Here is a 23,095-nt window from a genome sequence, read left to right on the forward strand (position 1 = left end):
GAAATCCTTTGAGCAGTTATCAAATTTTTATGAATGCTTAAAAAAATCCGTAATTTAAAACGGTTCGAGTGTGAAATAAATATTACTTGTCCTAAAGTAGTTTGTGTCAAAATTACCAACACCCACACCATTCAGTTATGTGCAACTTAATTCGGCATTATCGTAAACAATAATTTCGATTTTTTTAATGAGTACATTAACGACTCTTTAAAAGGTAAAATTACAGATTACATTACCGACTCTTCAAGCGGTGAAATAAAACATCATAAGGTTTCAACATTTAACATATATATTCCATTAAAGTCATTACAATTTCGATGCGATTCAATCGACACTATACTTATCATGTGGCGATTCTCCACTTTTGATGATTAAAGAACACCTCAAAAGCCCTTCAGTCCTGAGGAGAACAGCTTGTTTTATAGTAAATGAATCTGGCCAAATGAAAACCCCCATCCCCCCATAAAATAAAACGCTTGCATAAATGTTTGTTACATGAAACTAAGTTTTTTCAAGATGGACAGTAATGTTTCATATTTTGAAAATGTAATGTTTGTTTGTTTCATTTTACGCCTTTTTCCAAAAGTATTTCAGTCATATAGGCGGGTAGTTTCCTAACCATCGTTCCTGGAGAGTTACACCAGTACTAGACTACCTTCCTCCGCGCTAAACTACCAAAGCATCTCCCGGGGATCGAACCCACGCAAGAGAGGTAACTGGATTAGAAGTCATCGACTCTAACCCCTCGACCACGGAGGCGGTAAAATGAAATGGATATTAATTTTTTATTTATATCTGGAGGAATATACTTAACATTTCATGTAAGTCCCTATTTAAGAAAAATACAAAGCATATCTTGATGTTCATATAATTGAATGAATGAGTGAATGAATGAATGAATGAATGAATAAATATATGAACGAACGAACGAATGATGCAATATACGTATATGTTTAAACAAATTGTTGAGTGTCTGTCGAAAGTATATGAGTTGTATTATTCTAAAAATTACATATTATACATTCATTTTTCTACCTATGCATATCCTGTTGTTGTTGCTGTTGTTTTCTATTTCAGAAGGCCACATTGGAAATAAGATATATATGATTGTTATTGTATGTTCTTAATGTGTAACCTTCTTTAAATAAAGATATTATTATTATTATTATTATTATTATTATAAGAAGACTATAATTTAGGTAGTTAAACATCTTGCAAACTTTTTAGAAATTATTTTTGGTATTATATGATGTGACATTATGGTGGTCTCAGTACAGCTCGGACCCAAATTCCCTGGGCTGAAATGCATAAACGTCAAGCCCTACACACCGCTTTCTGTCGTTTTACACTCTTGAATGTAGTACTGTATTAGAGTTGACCATTATACATGGATTAAATACTCGTTTGCATTTACAAGAAGCAATAAAGTAACTATATTCGAGAAAGTTTAGGAAGTTAATTAAAGTACAATACATGTGTATAACCTATATTTACATCTGATAATGGTAACAATGATATGAGTCATTCAGTTACGTTAACATCCTTTAGAATTGTTTTGTGGTTGCCAGAGTAGATGGACCTCTGTTAATGATGTCACTTGAATAAATACTTTACTGATGTTTTCATTTACAATCAACCCAAATCCATTGTAACCGAGGATAAAAATGTGTAAAATGTCCCATTTATTGAGGGCTATTATGCGCGGAAGCGAATTGTAGAAGGTTAAAACAGCTGCCAATAAGATTAAGTGCTCATTATATTCATTTTAAAATACGAATACTAAAAACTTGATATGAATTTAAGTGACAAAAGGCGGTGATTCATATGTTTAGAGACCAATATGCACGTGTTGTTCGTTAAGAGTTGCCGAGTTGATTTTATGTTTGGTGTCACGGCGCATCAACATATTTTGGGTCATATCGCGCCGAAACAGGAACGATGATAATGTCTAGCCTCGGGTGTTTTAAAGCAACATCGAGGGTCAAAACCACCTGACTGCTGGAGCTAAGAAGTGCATAGACTCTAGTAATAGGAATCAATGAACTCCTCTCTTACGATCACACAGGGATATACGGTGGCTGCAATTCTAATGCCTTAACCTTTAAAGGCAATCCCTAAGCTACAAGGGAAAGTTGATTTTTTGAAAATAACTTTAATTACACTCACGCATTTTAAATGCCAACCCCCTATGTTTTAAGCAAATAAACATGCCTTTTTCTGTAAATTGTCACAAGTAATGAAAAAGGGTATTACTTGTTCAAGAGAAATGTAGAACAAACATGATAGTTTCGTTTACGAAATGATAAAAGCAGACTTTCACAAAACGAGGCAAAATTGTCTGTCGTTGAAATGTCTCAATAAATCAAGATATATACTCGTGATGCACTCTTTGTTATCAGTTTTAATATTATTGCCTTTTATGATTTTATATTTTTCTTGAATTAATAACATAGAAATGATTGCATTAAAACATACGTGCGCCACAGAATCACCTGTTGTTATCTCATTGTAAATAGCTCCATAGAAAGATAATTTTGAATGAAGTGAAATGACCAAGCATGAATCATAACAAAACAATTCAGAACTACTTAAAGATTGGTCGGTATAACAATACATAGTTATTGTAGTATTTGACCATAGTGGTTGACCGGATGATACTGAAAGGTATATTGTTGATATAAGATAATTGAACTGGTATACTGTTATACAAAAGCTCTTGAAACTCAAACTGCCACATGATACAACAGGTGTACACTACATCAAGTACTGGCTATTTAAAAAGTCCCGACTAATTATTATAATTCTATATCATTTAACTTAGATTTCCTCAGGACAAACTTTTTTGAAAGAAATTAAATATAACAAGCGTTGTTTATGAATTATGGTATTTTTTCTTCAAGAATAATCACTTACACAGCGATGGACAACTTAATAAATTCATTAAATTCATTTAAACTAGATTTAGATTGTATTATACCGGTAAAATTAATTAACCTGATGATATACATGTAGCTGTTGAATAGTTCTATTCTATTTTGTCTAATGAAATCAAGTAAATTAAATCACAAAGACAATTATTGCTTTTTCATTTTACAGTATATTTCGGCATTTTCTTATAATAATACTGTATACAATGACCGTTGATTAGATTCATGTCATTTTTATGTATCTTTAATCGTATTAAAATTACAAACAATCTCTTTTCGATACAAGCCTCGGTCTTTTCATGATATCACATGTTTGACACTTTATAATTAACAGACGTACTTGAAGGCACATTCTGCTCCGGAAAAGATTAAACTATTGTATCTTCAAAAAGTTTTGTAACGTCCAAATAATGTTTTTTAGAGCATGTAAATGCTTTTTATCCCATAAACGTAGGACTGAAAGTATTTGTCAAACAAGTAGCAAAATGTTAACAAAGTAGTATTTTGACATTCATACAAAATACTCAATCACTATAACCAAACTAAAATAACAACAGAAGTAAATGATTGTCCAGGTATTTGGCAAACAAGTAACGTTTTGGAAACTTTAGCAGGACTTTAAAAATAACAAGAGCTGTCGGTAGGACAGCAACGCTCGACTATTCTTAGTGCTTGACAGTAAAAAAGCCTTGATAATGTAAAATTTTCTAAGTAAAGAAAAGGGTAAAAATTTTCTTTAAATCCATATTACAGATATATGCCTTGGAGTGAGTCCTATTAAGCTCTCGAATAAAACTATTAAATTTCAACTTATTTCAAAGCTATATGTCAATGGACTTTGAAAATATTTGAGGTATTACTAAAACTTTAACGTAAATTCTAAGTCGAAAAAGTGGCATAATTCTGTCAAAATGCTTGATACAGTTACCTCCTCCTGTCTACAGATTGGGGTCATGATGGTGAACAATTGTGCAAAGTTTCAAAGCCATATGTCAATGAAAATATTTGAGGTATTACAAAAACTTTAACATAAGTGGTTACGCTGACGCGCACAATAGCTCTACTTATTCTTATCGAAAAGTCGAACTAAAAATCGTTTTGCAAAATTAAAATAAATGCATTTATGGGGCATAATGTGTCTTTAAGGAATGTGTTATGTTTTCGTGAGTGGAACGAAGAATAATAAAGCAAAAGATGACAAAAGTTAGCTCGTAAGTTAATCAGTTGTAATCACATGGTTGCTATGTATATGTAGAAAATGTCCCAACACTTGTATATTCAAAAATATACATTTTTATTATGTCCAGCAATTTTTCTTTTTAACTGTAGATTAACAATGTCACTTATTATTATTATTATTATTATTATTATTATAACTATTGTTTAAAATATCTTTTAAAGTTGTTGTGACAAAATTTAAGAACAACGTAAACTCAACGGATTAAATAAAATTGCATTCACCTCTTAACTATTATATTTCAAAATAATTTTTATCATGTTAAATATTTTACTGTTATTCTGTACAGTACCGATTGATAGAAGTGCATACATATAACAAGGCATGTTAAATAGTACCTTGGGGATAACGCTTAATAGAAGCAATTCTTAATATGTCCCTTTTGTCCTATGCAAGGATTCTTGATCACATGTCTGCAATATCGTGAACTTTATGAAAGTACAACATGCTTGTGCATAATGAGGACATTACACTTATGCTATATGTTTTGCAACATTACTGAAAAGATTGTTTCCGCGAATTCTCTATTGAAATCTTCCTCTCTTATAGGATTTTGAAAACACGCGTATCTAGATAAAACGACTTCTATATTGTATTTTATAAAATATAAAAGGTGAAACACTTTCTAGAACTTTCTAGAACGTGCTAATGAATATTTCTTATAAGTATGGTTATTTTCATTTGCACATCTTTACGAGAATTACCATTACTGCTTTACATCAATTCATATCACTTATCCTATTTACATAAATCATGATTAAATGCTATAAGATGCATTTCATGACATTTATTATTATGAATGAAAAAAGAATGTCGATATGTCATCAATCAATTGCAGTTCCTTACATTTTAAATTGAACATAATAAAAATAAAATAATATGTAGGGACTATTGGCTGTAAAGAATAACATGAAAGAATCCGGCCTATCACTTGTGACTTTTGTCTTATCATCATTTCTGCCCAGGATGTCTTCAGATCATCTGATGATATGAAAAAGATTAAATTATATGAGAACAGATAATCTACGACAGATGCGCTAGTCTTAATAACCCACAAAAGCTACATGTCATATGCCTTTTCTGTATTATTGTTATTTACATCAGTACTGAATTAACTGAAATTCATCGTATATCAACAATTAATAATGTCTTACTCCATAAAGTTCATTATATTTCAATAAGGTTTTTATTTTAACATATTTAATATTCTTCATATACGTTATCCGCCGACATCTTCCAAAGACCCTACTCTATTTGTGTTTTTGAATTTGATCTTTCTCTTTTGTATATGTATTTTACTTATATTTTCTTCCCGTTCATCGAATGTTTCTCTTTTCTTTAGTACCGCATAACATATTAAGATAGAACAATCTTATTCAGTACAGATAGATGAGACAAATTATCCGACATATGCTGCGGTGGACGTTCTTTGGGGAATATATTACTCTCTTATTTTATAATATTTGAAAATTGAAACATAAGCTAAAATGACGTTAATTAATTGGACGCCCCCCTATACGTACCAGATACAAGATAATATGTCTACTTCATATTTCACGTACGTAAATCATGTCCTTTTCATAATACAAATGCGGAAAAACGAAACAATTAATTTCTCAATTGAATTGATGGTATCAAATTGTAAAAGATTTGATGCATCGTGTTTCATTAATTTAAAGATATTAGTATGATATAAATGAGTCTGTTATGATAATGGCGGATGCAATAACAATGTACCACTCTATCCCCCCTACACCGACACCAACCCGTTAGCACAGGTTTTAGCCGTATAAGATCGAAAACGTTAATTGTTGATTGAATCAATGATTCAATGTTACACTATTTTTAATTGAAATTTCATTTTAAAGAAAGAAGTATAAAACAGTGTTGTTCTCTACATTATAAGTATTCTGCAAAACAAAAAAGGGGAAATGAATGTTATGTAAAAGAAATAAAATGTAATAGAGGAAAATAAACATAATATTCTTAACTAATTAAACGGTTTGTTTTTGTCAAACAATAAGGGTGCAATTTTCTGAAACAGACACTTCAAACTGTTTTCAAATTAAATAGAATTCAAGGACAGAAAACCTATTGTAAACAATTTAAGTTCATAGACAATTAATGGCATACGTCATAATGTGTCCAACCGCCTAACAGTTTGTGGATTTCTAAGAAATGCCCGATTTTCTGTCAGAACAACGTGTTGAAGATATTGAATTATGAATAATTTATATTTTTACTTATGAAAAGAATGTCATAGTCACTTGGCGTGGGAGATATTATATATTTTCTCGAGATGAAACAGCATCATTGTGATCATAAATATGTCAACTTTTGTACAGAAATAGGATGACACAAAGCTGTGTTTTGTTGGTGTAGCATGGAAACTTCTTCATCCGTCGTGATTCTAGATCAAAGTTGTCATATAAAATTGATATTTTTTAAACGTCTATATATCAAAGTAGATTGGTCAAAAATTGGCAAGTATTTCAAATATTAATAAAATCGGCATAAATGTATTATTGTAATACTCTTCTGTTCTGAAATATATTTTGAAAAAAAAGCAAACAAGCAAAAAAACCGTTTATTTATAATAGGAAAACATAATTTGAATACAAATTGTGTCACTGAATTTTCAAAAAACAAAACCACTAAAAAGTTGTATTATTTTCTCCTTCTTATCGCTTAAATGCCTCAAAGAAAATTCTGTCATTCGTGGTTTTAGTTTGCCAAACGAAAATTGACGAAATCAATGCATTTTGTTTTAATACCAATTTTATTTCAAGAACGTTGTTTGGTGTTGATTAAAATAAGCTGGAAACCTTTCCGGAAATGAAACAGTTGATTTATGTTTGTCCACGTCATCAGAATGTTACTTTTGAATGAATTTATGTGAACATTGTCAGTACACTCTTAAGTTAAAAAGTCATATTTCATAGTATCAATTGACACATGACTTTGTACTTTTGGGGAATGTTGAACGTTGTGTATTCCGTTGCCGTCAATAGAAGGTCCCAAACAAACCAAAAATGACAAGTTTTTAATACTGCCGTGTTTGGCGACTTTTAAGGTTTCCCACTTTAACTACTTCTTAACTTTAGACCTCTTTGTAATTTTTATTTTATTAAGTTTGACAAATTGTTATCACTTTTAGAAGAAATACGTTGTTTATTTTAGGCTATATACACCGAATATCTTAAATCATTAAATGTAACGAATAGTTGCTCTCCTGTGTCTATCTTTATTCTCATATTGTACTAATTTACTGATTTATATAGATATATATTTTTATGTTAGCCAATAAAATTTCTAGGAATGTTTTTTTTTATAATTTATTATATATTGTATTACTAAAATTCTAACGATGAGAAATATTCATTTTTTACATAAATGCAGGTTAGAACGTTTTAAATATAGCCAAAGTTTTCATAAATGTTACACTTATTTAACTATAACAATAAGCTAGATGATCATCAGTAAAATACAATGATTTAAGGTCTAAAATCAGCCGTCAAAATAATACGTCATTAAGACAGTCATAAAGAAAATGTCTGCCAAATTTCAGATCCTTGAACAAATCTATTTTCGGAAAAAGACAATTTGCATTATATCATACACATATCTAAATGCTCGAATCATTATGCAAATTGAAAGGTAAAGTATTCAACATACCAACAAGACATCGCAATTAACTACTTTGTCGAATTATTTTATGATAAACTTAACCATTGTTATACAATCTAAGATATCATAATCATTTTTATTTTTACGTTTCATAAAGTTTGTTTGTGACTGATGTTACAAGGGAATTTAAAAGTTCATTTTGATACAAACGTCATTTTCTTCCTGGTAAAGTTTCTGACGGCATCGTTATGTAAGACTAATTAAAAGATCAGTGATCTGAAAAATGTGTTTGATTGATCAGAAATATATACAGTGTAGTAAATATTAATATTATCTTATAAAACCTAATTAATGGTATCATTGACCCATGTAGCAAACCGATAAAAAGTTATTACCCGCTCAGTAAAATGCTTGAAATTTTTTAATCTTCTCAGAAGTTTACAGTCATATTCAGTCAAGACATTCGTCTATGAACACGAGTTTTTTGTAATAATTTGTGTAAATGTATTAAATATATGAAACTCGATTTGTTTCTTTTATTGAAGATCATTTCTGGTTAATAATACAATAATCAATGGTAAATGAGATAAATCATTATGTCAATATTACCACCCATATCATTTAAAGTGATAAAACTGGTCAATGTCAACGCAAAAAAGCCTATAAACTATGATGATGATATAAACATAAAAGCATCGCAATTAAAAAAATATTTGGATGACTGAAAAAAATTAAGATACGGACACATGTAATTTTGGCATCCACAGCTTGAACATGTTCGTGTTTTTACAGAATTTAATTAATTTGTTACTTGAATTGTTAAATGAAAATTATTTGTGTCAAAATCAGTTATTCTTTACACCCAGCAAACGTTTGCCTAACTTAAAGTTCACCACCAATGACTTTATGATAGTACACATGATTTTATACCAATAGACGAGTGACAATTTGATTATCCTTTATAACTGATTAATTTCAATCGTATGATAGTTGTCATTTTATTGAACGATTTTGGTAATTTGACTTCATTTTCTCCCCTCATTTTTGTAGAATTCATTGAATAAAAATTATATAAAATCTGTGTTGTTACAGTTTTAACAAATAATTTTCAAAAGTTATCCAGGTGTTATTTATCATACAATTGCCGACCACGTGTAATGTTCCTTGTGTCTTATTGAAACATTTTTTTAATTTATCCGGTTCCACTTATCTTTATTAAATGATATGATATGTTGTTCTTTAAGCTTTAAGTGAAAATTACATTGAGAGAATAGATTAAATCTTTGTCCTGTTTAAAACAAGAAAGCTCCTACGTCAAAGGCTGATACAAATTGCAAATATTGTTTTGTGCTATATTTCGGCGTGCAAGTTTCGGAAAAAAAGTAAACAAAAATCATTTCTATCCTTGACTGGAATGGTAATTTACAGAAGTTTAGTTTAGTAAATAGATATATTACTCCTTTTAGATCACAATTGAATAAAAAAAACTAAAAATATTTTAAGAGCTTAATGGCGTTCCAGTTCATTCAAGCAAGTACATTTAAGGTATGAGCCCTCTAATGGGCACTATAAGGAACTATAAAATTGACAACATTCAATTTGGTCAGTTATATACCTTAAAAGACACAAGAATGCAAAATTTAAACAAAGTTAACCGTATGGTTTACGAGTTATGAAGATTTTTCTAAAGTAAAACTTGGCTATTAGAAGGGCTCTTTTTCAGTAATGAGAAACTCTAATTATTCTATTACATAATAATTATGAAATAATGTTTTCCTATAAAATATATTTTCGAAACAAAAAATAGCATTCAGCTAACAAATGACCCAGCAAAATTATTGTTTCTACTCAAAATGTTTGAAATATGTATATAAATGTTACCCTACCCCACCCATTTTAAGTAGTTGTTTGATCATTTTTCTACTTGGAGGGCCTTATTCAAAATATCCCTAAAATTTACTCAAATAAGGGGCTGTTTTCAAAGTTTGCATAAATTTTCTTTAAAGTATATATTTGATGCGCTTGTCAAATATAAAATACTTTTACCGTCTAGTTTTTATTTTATTAGACTTTGAAAATATCAGGTACCATATTTGATAATAAATTTGGCACAATTTAGCCAAAATATATCAATAATAATTTCATAATTAAAATGAAACACTTTTTTCTTATCAAGAGTGATCTGAGAGACACAAATAATGTTCAAAGGAAAAAAATGAAAGAAAAAAAAGTTGCCTCTTCTGTGGCTTGATCCCGCGCCCCTCAGTTTCAATGCCGTTGACAGTAGTTCTAGTCTATTTGAGTACTCTTCAAAGTGGAGGTAATGCATTAGGTGGGTCATACCTTAAATAGATTTAACTCTTTTATTGTCATTGACGTCATACGGTAATAAAGGAATATTATCTCTACACTTTTCTAAACTCTTAGTGTAGCCTTCTGTTTGTTTATAATAGATTTGTAGACAGAATGTGACTGGAAACTACATCATTGTAAAAAATGAATGTAAATACATTACACTTATATAACCAACTTTTTTTTGTCTAACAATTTAAAACTACTTTAAATATTTCGGATGGCTCTTTTGTGGGACGCATAGCTTTTACTGTTAACGAGACTGGAAGATACTTTGGTATACATACAAAATATTGTTTTATTATCATTAAAACTACAAAATACTCGTGAATAAAATACTGCAATAGATCTATAATATGCCTCGATAGAATTCAACCCTCATTAAGAGCAATTCCGGAGAACTATTTCTTATATTATCTCTGGGCACATGAATATCCCCTTCATTCAGTATACTTACAGTTTGTCCGTTTAACAAAACCTGTAATACGTTCTTTTCTGGAAGAAGATATTACCAATATTCTAACTTGTGCTAATATTACTAATTCATGACAATTTTGGCTGAGGGGTTGCCTTTAATGGTTGAGGCATAAGTAATGCAGCCACCATTCATCACTATTTGATCGTAACAGGCGAGTTAATGGGTTAAAAAAAACTTGAGTCTATGAATCTCTTATCTCCACCAAGTGAGGTGGTTTTGATCCCTTGTGTTTTGTATTGAAGTTTGAAACACCATAGGTTAGCAAAATCATCTTTCCTGTTTCGGCGCCATATGACATATTCTGTTGGTGAGTTGTAAACCCAAGCAAACAAACAAACACAAATACAAATTCCTGCATTTATCATCATTGTATTAAGTTTCTTTTATATGGAGTAAAGGGTCTATCGAAGTCGTGTCATTACATTAATTCTAAAGCCCTTCATATAAAAAAGTTGACAAGATTCTAAAAATAAGCAAGTTATCAAAAAGTACGGAAGTGCTTGAAAACTAAGATAACACCATTTAATGGTGACAAAAATAAATGATTCAGCAAATAATCTAACGCCTTATATTATGTTCAGGAATGATTGAAATTGTTATTAAAACAATGCGGTTAACAACGCTTATAGTAATTAATTCTTTATGAGATGAATGTAATTGAACACACAGTATACGTTTGTTTTCAAATATAAATATACACGTTGATTTACACTACGATCAGGGTATCATAAACGAAATACAAGTACTTGATTGGTTATCGCTTTTGAAGACAGTTATCAATTTTTTCTAAATGAGTTTGGCTTGATTTTTGATCGGTACCAAACATTTACAAATTTGTAACTGAAACCTATGTCGTAAAAGTATTTTTTTGATAAGATATGAAGCTGTTGAGAATAAAGTATATTAAGAGAATTTAGAGTAGAAGAAGAGCATCAGGAGAAACATAAGAATAAGAAAGGTGTTATTTGATATATTAAATACATATTTCATGAATAATTATTATGGCATAATTCTTATATTCTAGAAAATTCTGGAAACAAAGTGATCCCTCGGAAGCATAAACAAAATAACATAAGAATTGCAGACTCGGTTTGATTGAGTCTGTACATGAGGGATAATGAATAGGTGCAACAAAAGACTCTTTTCAACATTGTACAATGTCAAAATTGGTGTCAGAATTTCGAAGGTCATCAAAGTATTCACGGTTGCATTCGTTATGTACGACACGTTAAGGTAGTGATTGGCCGTAACCGTTTTACCCCATTAATAAAGAGGTGTAGGTAATAATGTGTACAGAAAAAGTGTACATTATTGGATTAAACTTTACTAAATTAGCTTTGAAAGTAGCCAAGCCACATAACAATTTGTATTAAGTTTCTTTTATATGGAGTAAAGGGTCTATCGAAGTCGTGTCATTACATTAATTCTAAAGCCCTTCATATAAAAAAGTTGACAAGATTCTAAAAATAAGCAAGTTATCAAAAAGTACGGAAGTGCTTGAAAACTAAGATAACACCATTTAATGGTGACAAAAATAAATGATTCAGCAAATAATCTAACGCCTTATATTATGTTCAGGAATGATTGAAATTGTTATTAAAACAATGCGGTTAACAACGCTTATAGTAATTAATTCTTTATGAGATGAATGTAATTGAACACACAGTATACGTTTGTTTTCAAATATAAATATACACGTTGATTTACACTACGATCAGGGTATCATAAACGAAATACAAGTACTTGATTGGTTATCGCTTTTGAAGACAGTTATCAATTTTTTCTAAATGAGTTTGGCTTGATTTTTGATCGGTACCAAACATTTACAAATTTGTAACTGAAACCTATGTCGTAAAAGTATTTTTTTGATAAGATATGAAGCTGTTGAGAATAAAGTATATTAAGAGAATTTAGAGTAGAAGAAGAGCATCAGGAGAAACATAAGAATAAGAAAGGTGTTATTTGATATATTAAATACATATTTCATGAATAATTATTATGGCATAATTCTTATATTCTAGAAAATTCTGGAAACAAAGTGATCCCTCGGAAGCATAAACAAAATAACATAAGAATTGCAGACTCGGTTTGATTGAGTCTGTACATGAGGGATAATGAATAGGTGCAACAAAAGACTCTTTTCAACATTGTACAATGTCAAAATTGGTGTCAGAATTTCGAAAGTCATCAAAGTATTCACGGTTGCATTCGTTATGTACGACACGTTAAGGTAGTGATTGGCCGTAACCGTTTTACCCCATTAATAAAGAGGTGTAGGTAATAATGTGTACAGAAAAAGTGTACATTATTGGATTAAACTTTACTAAATTAGCTTTATGAAATGACAACTATCAGTCGATTAAGGACATATAATACAACCATTTATTTTAGGAAAGAAAACATGCCAATAGCCCCTCGAAAAGTTATCAACTTTATCTAAACATTTTAACCTAGATATTATCACATTGTGAACTTTTAAGTTTTCACAATTCATCATAAAGTAATAGATTATATGAACAACTAAAACCGGAAAAATGTCACATTTATTACATTAAATATATAACTGTTCAAATTATCGACTTTAATGTGATATAAATATGTAACCAAGCTATTTGTACATAGTTTTGAATATTAATCATTCATATTCGAACAGTGTCTACGAAATATGATGTTATTAAGTGGCAGAACGTTTAAAGATTTATAATCATAAATTGAAATGCAACTTTCATAATGTACATGTGTACCTGGAATGTCATCTGAAATACGTACGTGTTCTACAACAATAATGCATGCAATTCCACTTACATCAGATTTAAAACAAGCAAATGTACACACCTCTCTCCGTTTGAAAAGGAAAATAATCAGTCAAGATATCTACTAAAAACAACTATTATAAAGACATATGTGTCGAAACTTTTAAATGAGACATGAAAACTGTAATAAAATAAAAAAGTAGCATTAATTAAACAAATGCCAACGAACATTGACTTGCTAAATTTATTACTTTTCAATAATAACAGTTTTTAAAGGCTATGCAGATAATTCTCTTTCGCGAGCAATTGTTGTGTTAGATATATTTTATAACCTTTAAGAATATTTAATTAATATTAATTACATACATACCAGCGAAGTAATATAACAATAATAATGAAGGAAATGGTGCTGTGCTAAATTATCAATCATGTGTAACTTTTCAAACAGTAACCTGAAAAATACAAAAGTCCAAAAGTTCTAAGTTTATATTTTGACAATAGTTAATGTTGAATAATACGTTCGCCCGTGCTGGAATTGAAGACGTTCGCATGAATTAACATTTTGATAGTGTTCAAACTCACGTTGTGTTAATGAACAATACATTAAAAACACGGTAGTCAGGTCATCATTCTGAAAAATGATCTTAAAATTTGTGTAAACACTATCTTGTGGAGATATTTAATGAGGTTTAAAAGGGTAAAATCTTAGCAGCCGTATACGCTAGATTATTTCTTTCAATTTGATAAACTATGAAATAAATTGGTTAATTTAATTACCGCAGTGCTGGGTTCGACCTTATGTTTAAGCGATTCTGAGTTACTATTGTACTATACATGCGCTATATTCACTTTTCTGAGTAACTGGATATACTTGGGGTTAATAAGGCCACAAAGGAAAAACAAGCAAATGTTGTCCTCTTCTCTGGACTTGAATTACTTAACACATGTTTCTCTTTTGAATAACTGAAATATATGTTTGGGTGCACACTTGCTTAGCTACATTAACATATGTTTTGCCTTTAAATCTTTTTCTTTGTTTTCTTTTTATGGAAAAATACGTGAGATCAAAATTGATAATGTTCTGATGACCTTGATCACTTTAAACAGTCCAAATCATTGGGACAACACATTCCCAAAGAAATATTTTCTTTCGTCATAGAAAGGCCTTTAAGGTGACCTTAAAGGCATATGGACCATGACTTATAATGATTTGATTTTAATACTTTATGGAATTTGAAGGTTATGACATTGATAGAGATAACGGTGTATCACCTAATATATATGTAAACAAATAATATTGTACCTAAAGACCTTGTTAAGATAAGTATGTTAGTATGAAGAAAACAAGGTAACTTCTGTCTGGTATTACTGCCGATATTTACAGCAATTGATAAAATATTTGTCACAAAGTGGACAAAAGCAGGCGACAGCTAAACATTGTTTGCCATTTTTATTTTAAGAATTAATTAAAAAAATTCATTCATTCGTTAACATCAGTTTAATTGTAATTATGCATACGAATATCCAATATCTTCACGTTTTAATAGTTTATAACCCTTTCAAAATTACTGAAAAAATACTTAAAGCTTCTTAAACAAAGATCAACTATTCCATATTTGAACACCTGTCGTGAATAATAATTCATTTATGTATTACTTTTGTACATTTATTTTTAAATGGTTATAATTTATTGTTGTTTTTTGTTGTTTTTTTTTTCGTAAAAAAGTAAAAATTAAATTATGCTTTTATAAACAATAAACTAGAAATGTGTCCATAGAACACAGGAACCCCTACTCTCTACTGTATACTGATGTACAGCAGGTCACAGTATGACTGAGGGACATATAAAGGAAATTCTACATGATTTCACATACCCCTAAGTGGTTGGGGGCATCAAAACGACATGAAGTTTTTTCAATGTTGACATCTTGAATGTTTCCAAAAGCAGATGCATAACACATGCTTTCCAAAAGTCCTTTTAACTTTCATGACTCCAAATAAGATATTTTTGAGGTACTCATCAAGCAATTCAAATATTGCAAATTTATACTAAATCAAGGGCAAGAAGTCTATATAAACTGAATTAATCCACACACAAAACCCTGTGTGCTTAACTTTACATGCTGATCAACTACCCGTAAAGGTTGTTGACGCTAGCTCAAGCACTTTTAGAGACACAAATGACACAACAATTTGGAACAGCTTTTATTAAGTCAAGGGCACTAACTCTACAATTTCTTATTAAAGATAAAAAACGCAAAGTCCCAATTGCACAACTACACATGCTGACCAACATTTCTGTGAAGTTTCATGACTCAAGGTCAAATACGTTTTTTGCTTCGTGTGACACAAGTTGAAAATTGCAAATGTTTACTAACTGAAGGATAATTACTCTGACAAAACTAAACTGATTCACATGCGAAATCCCATATGCCCAACTTCATATGCCGATCAGTATTTCTGATGACTCTAAGATTCATGACTGTAGGTCAAATACATTTTTGGCTACGCGCGGCACAAGATAAAAATTCAAAATGTTAACTAAGTCAAGAGCAATAACTCTTTAAATACTGAATAAATGTACCAGTAAACACCAAATTGCACAACCTCACTTGCTGATCAACATTTCCGTAAAGTGCCATGATTCTAGATTAAATACTTTTTGGACTTCACGCGACGCAAGTTGAAAATTGCAATTTATAATAAAGTGAACAGCAATAAATACTGAGTACATTCTAACGCGAAACCCCAGGTGCACAACTTTTTTATATACTGATTAACATTTCCATAAAGTTTCATGACTCTATGTCAAATACCTTTTGGGCGACTACGCACGACACAAGTTGAAAAATGCAAATTTTACTAAGTCATGGGCAAAAACTTTGACAAAACTAAATAAAAACACAACCCAAACCACAAATACACAACTTCACATATTGTTCAACACTTCTGTTAAGTTTGTTGACTCTAGCCCATGAGAACAGAGGACGCGCGCACGCACGGGCGGACGGACGGAAAAGGGCAAAATCTAAATGCCTCAAGTAAGTGGGGGACACAAATATGAATTGTATACGATATGGCCTTTATAATTTTGTTGTTCTACTTTTGTTAATCAAATATTATCTGACATATATTCTGTCAACAAATTTTCCCATTTGGAATGTTGATATCTTTTAATTCACCTGTTAACCTTATGAAAATGATCTCATGGAAATTTACATTTGATTTTTACTGGTGATATGAATAAGATGTAAATAAACATACTGTCCCTAGCCTTGACCGCTTTAAACGAGAAATACCTTTTAAACAAACGAAATGTCATAAAAACGTCACATGTGGTAGTTTAATTGAAATAACTTACATTTTACCAGTAATTTATCATCATTTGGTATAAATTCGAGACACGTTGGATTGTTAAATTACTTATTCGACACAGGTAGCACAGATTTTCACCTTAAATTGGTTATCATATAGCAATGTACCGAGAGACTTTAGGTAATTTGGTAGTACAAATAAAACACGACATGCTGTTAAGCTTAACCCGTTTGGTTGAGGTTTAAATAATAAAATGATTGCACACTTACTACATTGTTGACAAAGAAAACAAAAAGATAATGCCTTTATATTCTCAGCTTTGAGCAAGCGTTAAATACTTAGGTTGACCGATAGGTAAAACGGATGCGCATAAATGTTATGCATTTATTTCACGGCGTTTTTACTGACCGATCTATCAAAATTTGGTAAAAATAGAAATCAAATGTGGACGATTCTGAATTTGCAATTACGCTATAATATATATCGCAACAAACTAAACAAAAACGCAACATTATTTGATCATTTAGAGATACAAATAGATAAGTGTTAACACGTTTTATACTTCAAGGAAGCTTTTTGTATATTTCAGGAATTGGTGCAAACATAGAAATCAAAAGTGAAGTATGCTATAAATATTTCCAATAAAGTAAGAAATTTCGCATGCTGTGTCGGTCGACATAACGGTTGTATTCAACAATTTACTCTTGTAGTTAGTATATGTTTTTGGTGAGTGTGAACATAATTGAATAAGGTTTGATTAGTATATGTTTTTGGTGAGTGTGAACATAATTGAATAAGGTTTGATTATACTATTTATTAGAATGTATAGCTCAGGTGAACTGTGGGTGCTTATTGATCAAAGTCAAACTTTTCAACTTGTTACGACGAGAAGAAATGATTGAATTGTTTAAATGTGAAATTCTCACTAAGCTTGTGTTGAGGGTTAGTGGCAGGTGGCCGGGAGGGCGGAGGCATGATTGAATTTATTGCATTTACCATAACTGCCTATCAAACCGACATTGTAGTCTTTATAATATTGCCGTTTTGGCGTTCTTTCTAGTTTCTTTTATGTTTCACGAATGATACTAAGTATCATTGCTGCATTTTGTTTTTTAATTTTGAAATAAAAAACATTTCCATCTTTTACATTTGATTTCTGTTTTAACCTGTTCCAGGGACCGTAGACTTAGCTTGCACGTAACTCTATCATAAATAAAACGAAACCGGATTTTCTTTTAATTTGCCGTATTGTGCAGCCTCAAAGATTTCTATTTTATTATTTTTATTAAATTATCTCCTGTTCATGATAATTGCATTTAATTTCTTTCATATCATGTGAAGCGGGGAAGTTCAAATGATTGAAATATCATTTCACAACTCTTGGTTCAATAAATGGAAACGTAGTTAGACAGATAAATAGCTGGCCATGATACATTAACAAGGTGCTTCAAAATAAAAACATTGCCATGAATGACAAAAATATAATTTTTTGCTAATATTCTTGACTTTAATTCACAATGTCATGAAAACTTCTTAATGCGAATACCACTTCAGCCGAAAGTTGGAACATATAAAAGTAACTTTTATTGTTATTACATTTGATTTGTGAAGGTCGTGCGATTTAATATTCATTTGATCAGTGTTTAATCTCAAGTGCTGTGTGGCAGCTGTAAAAGATGCCCCGCACTTCACTTTAGTGTTGTTATATTTTTCTGGTCCTTTGGGATAATTGTGTCCTGTAGTTTTAAGTGTTGAGAATTAAGTATTGCTCAAGTCGGTGCTAGGGGTTTGGATGATGTTGCACTTTCATTATGACTCATGTACAGACTCAATGAGCCGAATCTGCAATTTTTGTATAATTTTGCTGTTTTTAATGTTGTTTTTTATATATGTATACTGTAATATGTATTTCTCATTGTATTGGGAAAAAAAACCTTTTAAGTAACAGCACTCTTTAAGTGCAATACATGTACTAGTATTCAGTTCAACGTAAAACAAGAAATATTTCACCACCGATTTTCGCTGTAATATGTTGTGTTTGTTTCATAAATATCAAATCTTTATCAATATGCCTTGCTCAATATTAATAACTGAATGATTTATTGCCTACTAATGTTTCCCTTTATTGTTAAAAAACTTATTTGTTTATTGGCTGAAATTCATAAGAAACTATGGAGGAGGGCTTTGATTATTAGCTGTCTATCATTGCAGTTGATACAATATTATGAAAGACGTGCAAATCATATGTTGCTGTAATATGATAAAGGCAATGAGATAATATCCGCATTATTTGAATTGTTCGATTGATGGTCTACTCTTTAATAAAATCTGTTGATGTTGCTTTAGCTGCTGTTCATTCATTTGTTCATTGACATGCCATTTCCTTATAGTACAAAAACAATTAATCAAAATATTTAATTGTATATACATACATAATGATATCATATAATATTGAATATTTTATTTTATACAATATACGAAGACAAATCAAATGATAACCAAAATCATTCAAGATCTTTTTTATCATGTCACTTTACTAAATGCATTGATGAAGATAAAGATCAATGTTTAAATATATATAATGTTCGTTACCAAATCTTAAAAGAACTAAGAAATATCTTAAATTAAATGTATAATGTAACTTTTTAGATTATATACCTGATGATAATTTGTTTCATATTTTTGGTACTGTTGATTATGATGGTAGTTATTTTAACACTCCACGTCGCAGTAAAGATAGTATACGAGGAAATAACTATGGCAAGTTTTTAGTTAATCTATGTTGTTTATTTGATATTCATATATTGAATGGAAGGTTTGAAGGTGATATTGATGGCAATTTTACCTGCTTTTCTAATGATGGTGCTAGTTTGGTAGACTACATGATAGCCTCCTCAAATTTATTTTCTTACATTAGAAATTTCTGTGTCTTAGATAGAGATGATTCGGATCATTTCCCCCTATCATGTGAATTAGCATTGATTAAAAAGCCTGTGCTTAATATGCGTGGTAATGACGTTGAACCTTTAACTCCCATTAAAAGGTATAAATGGAATCAGTCTCACATGCTAAGTTTTATTGATAATTTTAAAAGTACTTTGCAAAATATATCTCATTCTTTGAGTAATACGGTTTGTAATGATGTTAACACAGGTGTTAAGGCAATTACTTCATTATACCACGAAGCTGGTCAGTGTATGTTAGTCAAAAATATGAGCGGACGTTTCTCTTCACAACCTCCATGGTGGAATTCTACTTGCGACAATCTTAAATATATTAAATATCGAGCGCTAAGGAAATTTAGAGAATCTAATTCACTGCTGGATCTCAGAATATTTAAAGATAAGCGCAATGAATTTAAGAACTATTGTCGGATTATGCTTTTGCAATACCAATTTTCAAATAGAAACATGTTACTTGCTAGTAGTAATGATCCAAGTTCTTTTTGGAAAATTCTTAAGAGAGGTAAAACTTCAAGAGCTCTAGATATTAGTATCTCCCCATCTGAGTGGTATCAATACTTTGCAGGACTTCTTTATGATGAAAATGCTGTTGCTATTGATCAACCTTCTGATAATTATATTGACCCTTCTGCAAGTGTTCTTAATGAACCATTTACTTTAGATGAGATACTCAGATCTATAGCAAACTTGTCTGTTGGTAAATGTAGTGGCATCGATGGTATTCCGGCTGAATTTTTTAAGACTACTATGGATGATATAGCTCCAATATTTTTAGCATTGTTTAATCATATATTTTTAACTGGTAATATTCCATTATCTTGGAGGTCGTCTGCTATAACTCCTGTTTACAAGTCTGGACCAAGTAACATTCCTGGAAATTACAGAGGCATATCTATTACAAATACTATGTATAAAATATTTTCGGGTGTCATTAATAAACGGTTATATGATTGGGCTGAAGAAAATAATAAGATTGATGAATCCCAGGCAGGCTTTCGGAAGGGTTATTCAGCTGTTGATAACATTTTCCGTTTACAATCAATGGTTCAGAAGTATCTATCTAAAAAGTGTGGTCGTTTTTATTGTATCTACGTCGATTTCCGCAAAGCTTTTGATAAAATTAACCATAATAGACTATTTGTTTCTTTAGAGAAGAAGGGAATTCACGGTCAATTTATGAATACTCTCAAGTCTCTTTATACCGATTTAAAATCATGTGTCAAACTCAATAACAATGTCACTGATTTCTTCTCGTGTAATATCGGCACCCGCCAAGGGGACAAAACAAGTTCGACAATTTTTGATCTCTTTATAGATGAGTTGTCTGTCCTTTTACGTGAAAATTGTGATAGTGGTATTTTTATCACAAATGATATTCCAGATATTTTTTGTTTGATGTTTGCAGATGATGTAGCAGGGTGTGCCGAAACTGCATTTAAGCTTTAGCAGCAAATAAATATTATTGACAACTTTTGTTGTGATACTGGGATGGAAATAAATATGGATAAGACTGAAATTACGGTTTTTCGAAATGGTGGTCCTCTTCGTCGATATGAGCACTGGTCGAATCGTGGGACACAAATCGATATTACCTCTCAGTATAAGTACATGGGTATCTTACTTTCATCAAGTTTGTCATGGTCAGCCGCTCATTCTAAGTTAGTATCTCAGGCGCAAAGAGCTCTCTTTGCCATAAATGCTTATCAAAGACCTTTTGGTTATTTTTCTGTTGTTGATTCTTTTAAGATTTTTGATTCCATGGTCAAACCGATACTTTGTTATGCATCTCAAATTTGGGGCTATGGATATGTAGATACAATAGAATCTATTCATAATAAATTTTGTAAACGTATTTTATATGTACGTAGAACTACTAATACATGTATGGTTCTTGGTGAATGTGGTAGATTGCCTTTATGTACTACATATTATATAAATTGTATTCGATATTGGTGTAATTTGTTAACCATGCCATCACATAGATATCCAAAGCAATGTTATAACATGTTGAAATCTCTAGATGATGCCGGTAGAAACTGCTGGGCAACCAAAGTTAGAACACTTTTGTATAAATATGGATTCAGTTTTATATGGATAAGTCAAGATGTTGGCGATGTCAATGCCTTTATTACCATGTTTAAACAAAGAGTTGTTAACTATTGTACACTAGACTGGCAAACAGCTCTTGAATCCTCTAGTAGATGTGATCATTATAATAACTTTAAAAGCCTACTTACTGTTGAAAAATATTTAACTATGGATATTCAGTTAAAATATAGAATTGCTATGTCAAAGTTTCGCCTTTCAAATCACAGGCTGAATATTGAATTAGGTAGATATAATAATGTTATAAAAGAAAATCGTATATGTAACTTTTGCCAACAGTTTAATAATGCTAATGTAATTGATTGTGAATACCATGCCTTTTTTAAATGTGTTAAATATGATACTATTAGACAAATGTATTTATTTAGCTGGTATATACATGGAACAGAACTTCAAGATTTCTATGCTCTTCTGTCTTCTCAAAACCCTGACATTGTTAAAAATATATCTATTTACATCTATCAACTTATGAATATAATTAATGATACTTAAGTTTCACAATATACAACTACTTGACATTTTATTATATGTTATACCTTATGATGTATTTTGGACCGGAGGCCTTTATTTACAAATAAATGATTTGAGTTGAGTTGAGTTTTAGTTGTAATAAATTATCAGTCTGAACTAAGAATATAATTCCGGAAATGCTGTTGAAAAATAATCTTCTAAATACAGTATGAACATTTAAAACATAAAATAAGCATATCAATAATTTAAATACGTTTTCAAATTCATTTTTATTTGTAAATACATGATCATATTCTGTTCAATATGACCTATTGTATTTGTTAAGCTTATGTTTCAGATTCTTAGAATTTAGATTTAATTAAAATATAAACGAAACTCTAAACATGTGCCGTAACAAAACAACTAGTATTTTGAGACGTCAAATCAAGGCCACATACATGTATAGTCTTATATTGTGTTATGTTCATGCAGAATGTATTTATCTTTTTTATCAGTTTACATACATGTTAATTATTAAGATGTGTGAAGTTGGCGGCCTAGCGGCCTAGCGGCCTGGCGGCGTGAAGTTGGCGGCCTAGCGGCCTAGCGGCCTGGCGGCGTGAAGTTGGCGGCCTAGCGGCCTGGCGGCCCAGCGGCGTGAAGTTGGCGGCCCAGCGGCCTGGCGGCCTAGCGGCGTGAAGTTGGCGGCCTAGCGGCCAAAAATTTTAATGTTGTAAAAATGTTTTTTTAACAATAAAACGGCATTTAATGAAGTTTTAAAGATAATTATTGTTATTTAAATGATATATGTAAAGAAAAAATCACTTTCAGAGATTTTTTTAATTTTGCCATTTTTGTGAAGTTGGCGGCCCAGCGGCCTAGCGGCC

The 23,095-nt window shown here is 30.8% G+C and overlaps 1 protein-coding gene across 1 annotated transcript in view; it reads left to right on the forward strand.

Annotated features, from left to right (window-relative positions):
- The window catches only part of LOC132721934 (uncharacterized), a 59,887-nt gene extending 38,789 nt beyond the window's left edge, over positions 1 to 21,098 (forward strand). The window contains exon 2 of the mRNA XM_060706318.1: positions 19,339 to 21,098. Within this exon, the coding sequence (XP_060562301.1) occupies positions 19,339 to 21,098 (1,760 nt within the window). The remainder of the gene's footprint in view (positions 1 to 19,338) is intronic.
- Positions 21,099 to 23,095: the final 1,997 nt, after the last annotated feature.

This window comes from Ruditapes philippinarum, unplaced genomic scaffold (genome assembly GCF_026571515.1).
Source record: "Ruditapes philippinarum isolate M1 unplaced genomic scaffold, ASM2657151v2 ctg48_1_1_1_1, whole genome shotgun sequence".
NCBI classification, from domain to species: domain Eukaryota; kingdom Metazoa; phylum Mollusca; class Bivalvia; order Venerida; family Veneridae; genus Ruditapes; species Ruditapes philippinarum.